The sequence below is a fragment of the Pholcus phalangioides genome, unplaced genomic scaffold, assembly GCF_987345545.1.
Source record: "Pholcus phalangioides strain wild (caught in Gottingen) unplaced genomic scaffold, Ppha-v1.0 ptg000015l_1, whole genome shotgun sequence".
Taxonomy (NCBI): domain Eukaryota; kingdom Metazoa; phylum Arthropoda; class Arachnida; order Araneae; family Pholcidae; genus Pholcus; species Pholcus phalangioides.
The window spans coordinates 99047060-99059483 of record NW_028301608.1 but is presented as its reverse complement, the minus strand read 5'-3'; the positions used below and the strand labels follow the sequence as shown (position 1 = coordinate 99059483).

The 12424-nt window shown below is 34.8% G+C and overlaps 1 protein-coding gene across 2 annotated transcripts in view; it reads left to right on the top strand.

Annotated features, from left to right (window-relative positions):
- The window catches only part of LOC149077163 (uncharacterized), a 43665-nt gene that overhangs the window by 15305 nt on the left and 15936 nt on the right, over nucleotides 1-12424 (top strand). The window contains exons 6-8 of one of the 2 annotated variants that reach the window (XM_089244896.1): nucleotides 1179-1279; nucleotides 3879-3958; nucleotides 4084-4281. In XM_089244896.1, the coding sequence (XP_089101022.1) occupies nucleotides 1179-1279; nucleotides 3879-3958; nucleotides 4084-4281 (379 nt within the window). Of the gene's footprint in view, nucleotides 1-1178; nucleotides 1280-3878; nucleotides 3959-4080; nucleotides 4282-12424 lie in introns of both variants that reach the window. The other variant, XM_089244895.1, reaches the window with a different exon arrangement.

The following is a 12424-nucleotide window of genomic DNA, read 5'->3' as shown; positions in this document are numbered from 1 at the left end:
ACAAATAAATTCAATTGGTTGAATAGTCAACGCGTTTTTGCTCTCCATTGAAGAGCCGAAACGCGTTGACTATTCAACCAATTGAATTTATTTGTCTTGAAAACATGGCAATTTTTGTATAAATTAATTTACATTATATTTAAATTATTTATTTTATTTTCAATTTTTTTTTTTTTTTTTTTTATCACACCTAAGATAGTTACATAATTTTACACATTATATCAATTGAATTATATACTCTGTATTAAGCGGAGTGGAAACCTGTGTTTAATGGAAAAATATCTTGGTCTTTTGTGATTCTGTTGAAGGCAGGTTTTACTGTATAAGGCAGGGATTCTTAATCTATGGATCGTAACCCAAACTTGGGTCACCAGGCTTCCAAGATGGGTCGTTTAGATCAAGTAAGAGGCTCTTGAGTTATGGGTCCCGATTCAAACTTAATTCGTTGGATCTTCCGAGATGGGTCTCACCAAAGCACTTACAGCCAGGGATTCTTGAGCTATCGGTCACGACCCAAACTTGATTCACAGGGGCTTCCAAGACAGGTTATACGAATCTACTTAGTCAGGGATTATTGAGCCTTAGGTCACAACCTATACTTGATTCGCAGGGGCTTCCTAGAAGAGTCGTACAAACCAACTTACGGTCCTTTTTAGAAATACACTTATTGCACCACTGGTTTTACCAATTTCGAAAAATAAATTGCTCCATGGGCCGCAAAGCTGATCTTGTTGATTTTGGGTCGCAGCTGAAAAAGGTTAAGAACCCCTGGTAAAAGGAGTCTTCCCCCTTCTGCCTTAAAGGTTTTTCTATTGTTTTCTGGATTATCTGAGTTCTCAGTGATCCTAGGTAGTTTTTTGATCCCATTCACCTCAATTATTGAGACCCTACTGTGCTTTCAGAGAAAGGTAAAATAAAAATTTACCTGCATTATAATGTGTCTAATATTTTTTTGTTTGAAAAGAAAATTGAGATTTAAGAGACTTCAAATTTAATAGACATCTTTTAACTCCTATCTTTTGGCTAAATTGAAGGATTACTGTCCAATCAAAACAAATTTCATCTGAAGTATACATATCATTCATTTTGAATATATTTTGATGTTAAAATTTTTGGTTCTTAATCATAATATCAATTTCGAAGCACATGTATAATCTGTTCACTTATTGATTGGCCAGCTGATGCTCACTCCTAATATAACACCAGGCACAATGAAAGAGAAGGAAAATGAATTGAGGGATACCTTGCATCAGATGGAGGAGCAGGTCTTGCAAAACCAGTAAGTTTTCTATCTGTATTTTGCTCCCATTGTATGAATTCTATTTCGCACAGGATCTTGATTTTTATTTTTAAACATTTATTCATTATGTGTGTAAATTATTTTATGTGTTGCGAAAGCTATTTTTATGTCATTTGGGTTTATATTAGCAGGGTAGATTTTCTATGTCTGGATAATAAAAGTCTCAGATTTATGAGCAGATATATTTGCATCCTCACTCAGTTATGTAGAGCAAGATCTCTATATAACCTCCTTTGAGGACAGAATAAAAATTACTATATAAGTGTGCAATCTGTTCGTTTTCCAGTCCCTTCAACAAATTGCATATGATAAATACATCTATCACAAAGTACAAATTAATGAAACCATAAATTTAAAATTTCATTGCTTTTGTGCCAAATTAACTACATTGGTTTTCCTCCCATAAAATTGCTTACTTTTCACTAAATTATATAATATTTTTACAAAAAAGCAGGGGGGCTCGCTCTCTATAATATAAAAAAGGTCTGGACACACACACAGACCCCTGAGGTGGGGATTTAACCCCTTCACATACAAGCTTTTGGCAACAAATATGGATAACCGCTATTTGAGGAATTGGTGATAAATCTGGTAACCTTGTCGTAACCTAACCACACGTTAAAAAAGGGAAGAAGGGAAAGAAAAAATAAAAGAAAAAAGGGGAGAAAAATAATAATTAGAAAAGGAAAAACAGTATAAAAAGATAAGTAGATATAGATTATACAGTAGATTACTGTTTTCATTCTCTGGTGAATGAGTTGGGTGGGGCAAAGGAATAATACTGTTTCTTGTAACAATTGACTCGCTGTGGGGGCTGTGTGAAACAGAGCAGTGTCATGATGGGAAAAGCCAGTCTGTCTCTCACAAATGGGTCTTTTCTGCATCATGCTGTTGTGCAATCTTCTCAACACCCCCAATAGGTAGAAAGCCTGGTTAACTGTCTGACCTTAAGGAAGGAATTCCTCATCCACTAACCTTCTCACATTAGAAAACTGGGGAGTTGGATTGGGAAATTCCGGAAGTTGAAGGATGTTCAGAGCATGGTTGGTCGCAGTCAACATTTCACCTTATTTGAAATGGAAAAATTATTCACACACTTGAGTTTTACCCATAGCAGCATCCCCATAAGGCTTACAGGGTTAACTGTTTCTGACATTCCAACAGTTTCTGGAGCTTTTTTCCCAAGCAGGAAGCAACACTTCAGCTGATTCACAGCTACATACTGTTCACGTAAGTCTGCCATGACCAAAAATAAAGAACAGACCTAACAGCTTCCACGAAATAAATATATTCATGGATGCCAAACATAGCCTTCCCGAACAATGGCGCTTGGCATATGAGCTTAAGAGGCATGGCTTTATACTTTCCTAGTAGGAGTACCATGTACTGCGGTTGCTCAGATTATTGTAAGGCGATTTTTATTTTTGGGCATGCCCCCATACATTTTCTTGGACAGGGTTTATAAACTTAGCTATCCAGTCTTATCATTGAACGCTGATTTTTAAGATTTCTTGTATGTATATACAGGGTGCATAGCTAACAAGGCTTATGGCATTTTACTGATGAACCATTGATCCTAGAGGCATACTTCCAATTAGAAAAAGTATCCAAATAATGTGTAGAACTCAGATATGTCATTCATGTTGCAAGGGGTTGTACAGATATTAAAATTTTTAAAAAACGTTTTTATGCAGACACTGTTTTAAAAAACCAATTACAAACAGTTGTTGCTGTCTCTTCTTATGCCAACTAAAAAATTCCATGTTTCTAAGTGCAATATTTGCTGAGATATTCAAGTTCAAAAAACAAAAGAAAGTTGGGAAAAAAAAAAACCAGTGTTAAATGTACATATAAAACGGTTTACCTGCATTTAATGCTATTTTTTCCCAAAATTTCCCCCATTTTTCGAATTCAAATATTTTAGTGAATATTGCACTTGGAAATGTTTCTTGAGCACAGAGTGTCCATATGAAAAGTTAAAATTTTTATTTTAATGGCTATACAACCCCTTGCAACATGAATTACATATTTGAATGCAACATGTTATTTGGATACTTTTTCCTAATTGGAAGTACAGGGCATCCATAATTAAAAGACCCTATTTCATTCCTCTTCCAAGTCCGATATTTCTGTGGAGCAGTTACTACGGAATTTCTGTTTTGGTCAAACAATTTGACCAAGAAAGCACATTCTTGTAAACTTATCGTCATTGTAAGCAGCAAACACATTGAGAAACAAGATCTCCATGAATGTTTCTAGGTTTTATAACTTTTGCTATGTGACATCACATAAATTCACATGTTTACTACAGATATTCAAAGTGGAAACCCCCCTCTGGTGGCAACATGTGCAACTAATTTTTTCTCCCCTGAAACACACACAAATTCCCATCACTTCATGAAGTCCTCCACAGAATTTCACACTTTTCTCGTTTCGCCTGTAGGCTACATTAAAATAGGGTCTTTTAATTATGGATGCCCTGTATGTTTCTAGGATCAATGGTTTGCCAGTAAATTACCATATGCCTTGTTATCTTTTATTCACAATTTAACTACTTTTTCTCTGTATCATTACATAGCAAAACATTTTTCGAGACCTTGATAGCACCTGGTGTATTCCTGCACGATGCTCTTGAACTAGCAGGTTTTCTAGATTTCGGTCAGTTATATATCTCTTATTTTTGACTCTTCTAGCATTTTCTTTAGTGCATACATGTGTCTAAAAAAAAGATGTTTGACTCAATTTGGTCTTCCAATATTCTATTTGTTTATTTTCTTAAGCAGCAGGTTTAGATTTTGTTGTCGATGGTAGGAGTCCATTGCCTGAGCGCTTGACTGATTTATGGATGCCCATGATCATGATGTTGAATAAACAAAATCTAATGCAAGAGTTTCTTGAAGCATTGTTCATTCACCAAGATCAACCGGACGAAACATCCAGGCATATCATTACGGGATGGTGTCGTCTTCTTATAGATACAAGTAACCTTTCTTTTTCTTCTAAGTATACTTTACTATAGTTGACACTAAATTTTATGAACCTTTAACTCAAAAACCACACTTTTTCACGAACTGATTTCTCAGTGCCAAACAATGTACTATTCCTCTAAACATCACTCTCATTTACAAACTTTCAACTTTATGAACTAATTTTTAATGTCTGTATGTGTTCGTGAAAACGATCGTCAGCTGTATTACAGTGAAACCTGTCAAAGATGGATGTTCTGCGAGATAGAAATCTGTCTTTAACAAACTCAAAAGATACAGAGCTGCATAGTTGCCAACTGTTACAGATCGTTCGTAGTTTCTACGGGCAGCTGCACGAAACACTTTGAGTACTACGGAAATCTAATTTTAAAAAAACGGGTTTTTGAATTTCTTGCAGTGTTTTATTTATTTTTATTTTTTTTAATTGCATCAATTTTTACCATAAAGATGAATTCATATATGCATGTGAGAGAGTTTGAGTGAAGACAAACTCTGAGCTGATCTGCTCTGTCTGTGCGTGAAAGGCAATCTGTAAAGCCATGTCTAAACCCCCGCTCTGCTCGATGCCCAGACATGCAAAAACCTGTTTTCCGTCAAAACCGCCAATGTTTTGGGCTAAAAACAGGTTTTTGAGTAGTTCAGCGTGGCAGGTCCGGACCCGGTTTCATTTGCATATTGCATGGTCGAGCTTGCAGTGTCGGAAAGAATGTTTAGTTGTAAAAGCCATTGGAGCTCTGATACGAAGAAAACATGGATGGAGAATGGGGTCTAGGGTTGCTAGACGACCGTAAATATGACCCACACAGACGTATGCAGGTTTGAATTGCATTAAATATTCATGAATCATTAAGAGGGACTGTGAGCTTTAAAAGTTGCTTTGTGGGGGGGGGGGGGGGGGGCTCATGTGGCCTCAGCCTTCTAGGTTCCAGTACAGCAATGAGGTGCTATATTTAATGAACTTCCAATTAAAATTTTTTTAAATTAAATTTTTGAGTAATTATTTTTTATTGTACTATGATTATGCTGTCCTAGGGGGGTACCTGCCCCCACATCCTGGAGTAGGGCCCCTAGGCTGGGTCTTTCGCGGGGGCCCCCGACTAAACTTTCACGGGCCCCTTTATGATGAATTTATAGCGTGAGAAAGCAAAAAAATTGTGAAAATCATCCCGGGCCCCAGGGCTGGAGCCTTATCAGCCCACCCCTTGTGGGGGGCCTTCCCCCCCCCCCCCCCCCATAGCAAAGCTGAACATTCATCACTACTGACAAGCTTTAAGCCAATGTTGACATGTCTGAGAGCTGTAAACTTTACGGATTTCAGAATGTTTACAGGTCTTCTGGATTATGAATTTTTATTGCCAGTTTTCAAGTATTCCTGTCATATTATGAGTATAAAAGAGTTAAAACTTTAAAAAAAAATGAAGAAAAGAGAAACAGAAATAGAGAAGAAATCTTTCTCTTGAGAAACAATTGAATATGTTGTTTTCTGTTGCCACTGTTTCTGTTTTTATTTAATTTTTTTTAAACAACCCTCCCCTTATATGAAAAGGGTTTTCCCTAAAATCACAATACCTGGACCATGGCCGATTCAGTGTGGTACCGTGCATGGACAATGATCAAAGCCACCCTAATTTATGAATGTTAACAAACAGGACTGCCTGGCCACGTTAAAAGCATGTAGTTGTGGTTTTTTTTTTGTATGTGTTTGATTGTAGGATAGCTGGTAAATAATTCAATCATCATATCTTTCCCCATATTTTATAGCAAAAATTACAGAAAATGCTGATCTATAAGCTGGAAAATTGCTGGATATTGCACATTGTTGGCAAAAATTCCAGCTTATTGTTAAAAATTGCTGATGGTGGAGGAAATTGAGGGCTTCAAATCTCAGCCAATTAGAATGATTTCACGAAAAAAAAGTTTGACATGATAAATATGTCCAGTAAATATCACAAATTCAAGGACGCATCATTGAAAAGTGTGGCAACAAATGGTAAAGAAAAATACCGGAAAAGTAATGTAAAATTATAGGTCATATGATCACCTTATGCTTTTCTTACTTATGTGTAGAGCCCGGATTATATGCACTAAAAAAGTGGCAAAATATGCTCTAAAAATATGCACTTAAAAATGCAAAAATATGCACTTAAAATGCAAAAATAAGCGCTTAAAATTCAAAAATAAGCACTTAAAATACAAAATGTGCACTTTAAATGCCAAAATATGCATTAAACACCCCAGAATAGCACTAGAAATCTTTAAAAAGTCAAAAAGTCCGGAGTATTTGCAAAAAATGAGAAAATATGCATTGAAAAAATCACCATGCAATAAAAAAACAGATGTGTTTTTGAAGGCATTTTTTCTATTTCTTAGTGTATATTTATTCATTTGCAAAAAATATCCCGTTATAAAATACACACATATATATATATATATATATACCGCATATGCAAATAACTTCTACATATGTTTTATTCAGGCGTTTTTTAATTTTTAGTTTGTAGTAGCTGCTCAATAACGAAAATACCAGTAACAAAAGAATTTCGCCACCATTTCTAAAAAAAATTTAACACTTTGACGTACCTCTAGGAATAGCCTTACAATAAAACAGTTAGCATTCATAAAATACTTTATAAATATGTATTAATTCACTAAATTTCACCTGCGGGAAAAGAAACCGATGTTATGAAAAAATTATGAACTATATTTATTTGAAAAATTATTTAAAAAAATGAGTGAGCTTAAATAAACCTTCAAAAATATGCACTTATACAGAAAATTCTTTGATTTTATGCATTTATATGCATTAATACTAAAAAAGGCCAAAGTATATAATCCGGGCTCTACTTATGTGTGTTCTTGTTATACTCTCCAAAGCGGCAGAACATTTCCAGTCAGCCGATGGCTCGTCGCAGAACAATGCAAAACATTCTGCTTTTAGGGGCATGCTCTCACCCTCACGGGAGCTCGGCTTTATACTGTAGGCTGGTTTTTTTTCCCGCGTGTATGTCTAAATTGTTTTTTTTCTCCCTGAGATTGCCGGTTGTTATTTGTCAGCCGTTTTATTTATTTTTTTTATGATCGTAAATTATCTTGTTTTTTTTCCTTGCAACTTTTATGGAATAAAAGCTAGAGTTTAAAATGAACTTCCAATCGTTGTTTTTTTTCTTCAGCTCAGTCGGCACGCTCTGGCCCCCCTACAACCAATACCTCCTTCTAGAGTAGAAGTCCTTCTGCTCTAGAAGGTATTGCAACAACCCACTTCTAGGAAAACCCGGCTTTATGGTAGTAGGTACCCTGTGATCGTATGTAGGCGTATTTGGAGTCGTTGAAAGTCATTAAACTTTTGTACTAGGTATTTGTTTTTTGGACGACTTGAGAAATCAATATCTTAGATAAAAAAGGTTCCATAATTTTTGCCGAAATAATTTCAGCCTTTCGGTCCGTAATTGAGCGAAGCTTCCTCTGATTACTGTCAACCATAGGCGGAGATTGACTTGGAAGTCTGGGCACGATTATGATGATATCAATTCGTATATGCATATACCAGGTGTACAAGTATGAAATGCAGATTTTTTTTTTTTAAAAAACATGTTAAATTCGGAAGAATGATAAAAAGTGCTTTATTCAAAGTATGCCCCATTGCTTGTTATACATTTCCCCCATCTTTCCTGAAATTTGTGAATATCACGCCAGTAAAAATTTTCCCCTTTTGCTGCGAACAATTCATCAAGCTATTTTTTCACATCTTTGTACGAACCAAAGCACCCATCAATGCAAACAAGTAGTGATCGGAAGGAGCCAAGTCTGGTGAGTAAGCCGCATAGGGTAGAACTTCCAGCTGAGTGCTTCCAACGTGCCGCTATTCGCTTTTGCCGTATGTGATGGAGCATTGCACATTGACCATTGAACATTGTCAAGAAGCATTCACATTGTCATGGGGCATTGCGATTGGAAACAGCTTGTTGACTAACGCCCAATTGCTCTGCGAGTTGTTTTTGTGTCTGTGTAGTATCATCTTCGTCCAACAATGCTTCCAATTGCACATCATCTTTTTTTTTGGCGGTTTTCCATGTTCCTTGTCTGCAACATCAAAGTCGGCACTTTTGAAACACAGAAACCATCATTCACACGTATCTTGCGATTGAGCATGTTCACCATAAGCTTCTCGAAGTAATCGGTATGATTCAGCAGCAGTTTTCTTCAAATGAAAATAAAAAAATTAATGCTGTCCGCGAATGCTCTTTGTCCAGTATAACTTTCGACATATTGAACACAACAATACAACACTATGCACCCACTTTTCCAATTTATCACTCGTGCGCATCTGACACTTGTTAATGACACAACAAGATGGCGCATTGTCAAATCTTTATAGCACAAACTGCATTGGTGCACCATCTGTTTTCTGAAATCCGCATTTCATATTTGTACACCTGGTATACATTAGATCAGTCAACTTCACCTTTCACGCTGCCCCCCCCCCCCCCCCGTATCTCTGCTCATGCTGTGAGCGATGTAGTGATGTGAAGCGCTTTAAAGAAAGAAAACAAAAAATGAGTAGCAAGTGTGTGTACTTTTAATTACTTGTGGCTGAAAAAGCCCTTCTATCAAGATTGGTTGTTGAGTGTGCCAGACAAAAATGCCCCCAAATGATGCAAGCTGTGCTTCAATGGGTGAATCAGCTCTGAAATCCATTGAGCTTATATTACTTGAGGAAGTATGATGAAGGGCCATAACTAGGATTTTTGTATTGTCTTCCCGCCCCACCAATTCGGAATTCGATAATTTTATAACAGTGTTCACCTAAAAATTGCCACCCAGGGCAGTTGCCCCTGCGCCCTCTAGTACCAGCGCTAGTATGACGTCAGTGGTCTACATCATTCCTTGGAAGATCACGTGACGCGTTGAATGTCGGTGCATCTCCATTATTTTCTAATGGCATCCATAGTTGTTTAAAGGAGTTTAAAACAAAAAATGAAAGAAATAATTTCTGTATCGATATGATTCCAAAATTAATGAGAGATAATTCCAAAATTAATGAAAGAGGGTTCCAGAACTAATGAAAGAGATAGTTCCAGAATTAATTAAAGAAAAAATTACAGAATTAATGAAAGAACAAATTACAGAATTAATGAAAGATAATTTCAAAATTAATGAGAGATAATTCCAGAATTAATGAAAGGCAATTTCAGCATTGATAAAAGAGATAATTCCAAAATTAATAAAGCAATAATTCCAGCATTAATGAAATAATTTTAGAATCAATAAAAGAATTCAGCATTAATGAAAGAAAGAATTTCATCATTAGCGAAAGAAACAAATCCAGAATTGATGAAAGCAATTATTCTAAAAGTAATGAAAGAAATTATTCCAGCATTAACAAAAGAAATTTTTTCAGCATTAATAAAATAAATAAATTCAGAGTTAATGAGCAAAAGAACAAAAAATTCTTTTTTTTTAGTCTTTAAAAGAAAATTAATTGCAATATTTAGAGACTAAACTACGTTTCAATGAGGAAATTGACAGGCACAAACTGTGTTATTCAATGTGTCATATGTTTTGTATGATATATATGTGTATGTGGCCTCCTTTATTCATTACGGATGATGTGAAATAAAGTAGGTAGAAATGTAATCTCTGAAAGTTTTAATCAAAATTAAATATGTGCCTATTCATGTGAAAAATATGCGTTTGTAAAAAAAGGTCCTTGAATTTTTAAGTTTTACCTTGAAAAATGCTTGAATAGTCCTTGAATTTTTTTCGTTGGAAGAGTACGAACCATGTTTCAATTTGTACATTTTATTTGACTATGATTATGCCGACCAGGGGGTACTGCCCACGATAAACCTTGAAATTCTTTGAAAGGCTTCATGTCAATGTTAGCAACAGGGTTGTTTGGTTTAAACCACGTTGGTTTAAACCATGGTTTAAACCTTGGTTTTAACCAACTGGTTTTTTTAAAAAAACCACTTTGGTTTTTTTCAAAAAATCAGATAAAAGTGGCCTAAATATCATTTTTTTCCCTGAAAAATATCATATTTGTTCATTATTAGCCAAAATGTTTCATTTTTACCTTATTTTATATCCTTGGGGTACATTCTGACGGTATATCTTTAAATGACATAAGATTTTATAAGTGGTTTTTTTCAAAAAGTCTCATAAAAGTGGCCAGAATATATATATATTTTTCATATGAAGTATCTTAGTCATTTAAAGTTATATATAAAAGCCAAAACTTCTCATTCTTACAACATTTTCTAACTTTTGGCTACATTCTGATGCTCTATCTTTAGCAAATTCATGAATAAGGATTGCATCACACATCTAAATGTAGTGGTCTATTATCTCACAGGGTTTCTTTTTCCCTTCACAAAGAAGCAGCTACAGTAGTGACACCATCATGCTAGGGCCAGGTGGTCCTATAATCCAATAAAGACACCCACTGTCCTTAAAGGACAAAGACTAGTGTACTAGTAGTTACATTACCTCACATACATTTTCATTTTCTTTCCCATAAGAAGTAGCACATCTCCTACTGTGTATCTCCCAGTCTTAATATTCAATAGTTGTTGTTTTTTTATACTTTCACACACACACTGTTAAGCCCAGTTAATCAAGGTTCTACTGTATAGTAGTAACAGATTTATGAAAAATAATCAGCTATATACAGGGTGATTATAATTTAAGTTTTGATTCCAAAACTATACAATAAGTACTGATCCGAATGACTTGAAAATTTGCATGGATACTCCTGAAGCAATGGAAGTTTCTTTCGCAAAAGAAAAAAGTGCAAAATGTGCAAGTAGATGATGCTGTACTTGGCCAGCAGTATAATCTATTTTGTGCAACCACATCATTTCAGCACTTCCACAGCATCAGTGTGTGGATAGAACTTCTATCAAGATGCACATTGCAATACCAGCAAAGCAGCTGCTGAAGACCCATTTTGACAGGATGTACCTTAACCCTTGCAACTTCTGGCTGTGGGTGTAATAAACAGTGGTCAGATTGCAAACTTTGAATTGCAATCTCCAGCACATTCCCTATATGTTAGAAGTTCCTCATTCCTCAGGAATATGAACGGGGGAAAGGGGACGCGTTTGGTTTAATAAAGCTGAATTGCAGGCACATCCGCATTATGACCATGGCATACTCCGATTCTGCTGTTGAACAAGAATATTTGTGCTTTCAGCCTCATAGCCAGAACACGCGGTTGACAACATATTTAAAATTTTTTGAGTAAGTTGTAGTTATTTGTTCAATTACTTAATTTTTTTTGTGATGTTTCCGTGAATTATGGACTCGTGCAATGCTATAATTAAGTTATAATTTTCCCATGACTGGCTATCGTTTCCATTCTGCAAGTAAATTTCCCACATGTTGGATGATGTCATTAATTTTACATTTTAAAGTATTTTTTCCCTTTTATCAAATAAAATTGAATTTTTTCAGGAATATTCATGTCAATTTTCAAGTCATTCTGACAATCGCTCTTTTTTTACAGTATTTTGAAATCAGAACCTTAGTTATAATCACCCTGTATATCGTAAATCATCGTTAATTAATCTGCATTATTTATGCTTCATTAAATACATTATATTCACTTAATTTTTATTACTTTTTGCAAAATAGCTTTGTAATTAAGTATACTGAAAGTAACTGGAGAAAAACCTTTATACATTATATGATTAATAATAACATTAAAAGAATTTTCAAACACACAGTAATCCATTGAGTTAAGCAAAAAATAATTAAATGGCAAAATGGTTTTTGTTAAAATGTAATAAATATTTATTGATTAATTAGCATGGGAATAGTGTTAATTGCATTAATAAACATTTTATTTTAGTTAATTATTACAAGTTTGAATGATTTTTCAGAAATTTCATTGTTTTTAATGTTAATACTATTTAAAACAAAAAAACCGGTTTAAACCAAAAAAACCTGGTTTAAACCAAAAAAACCCGGTTTTTTGGTTTTTTTCAAAAAAACCGGTTTTTTTACCAACCCTGGTTAGCAAGGACAATAAGGATCTTGATCAACAGTTGCTGATTGCTGAAAAATAATTCCAATAACTTGAAAAGGAGGACAAAAGAATTTTATTGTAAAAAAATGTAAGAAGATCCTTCAAATGGCA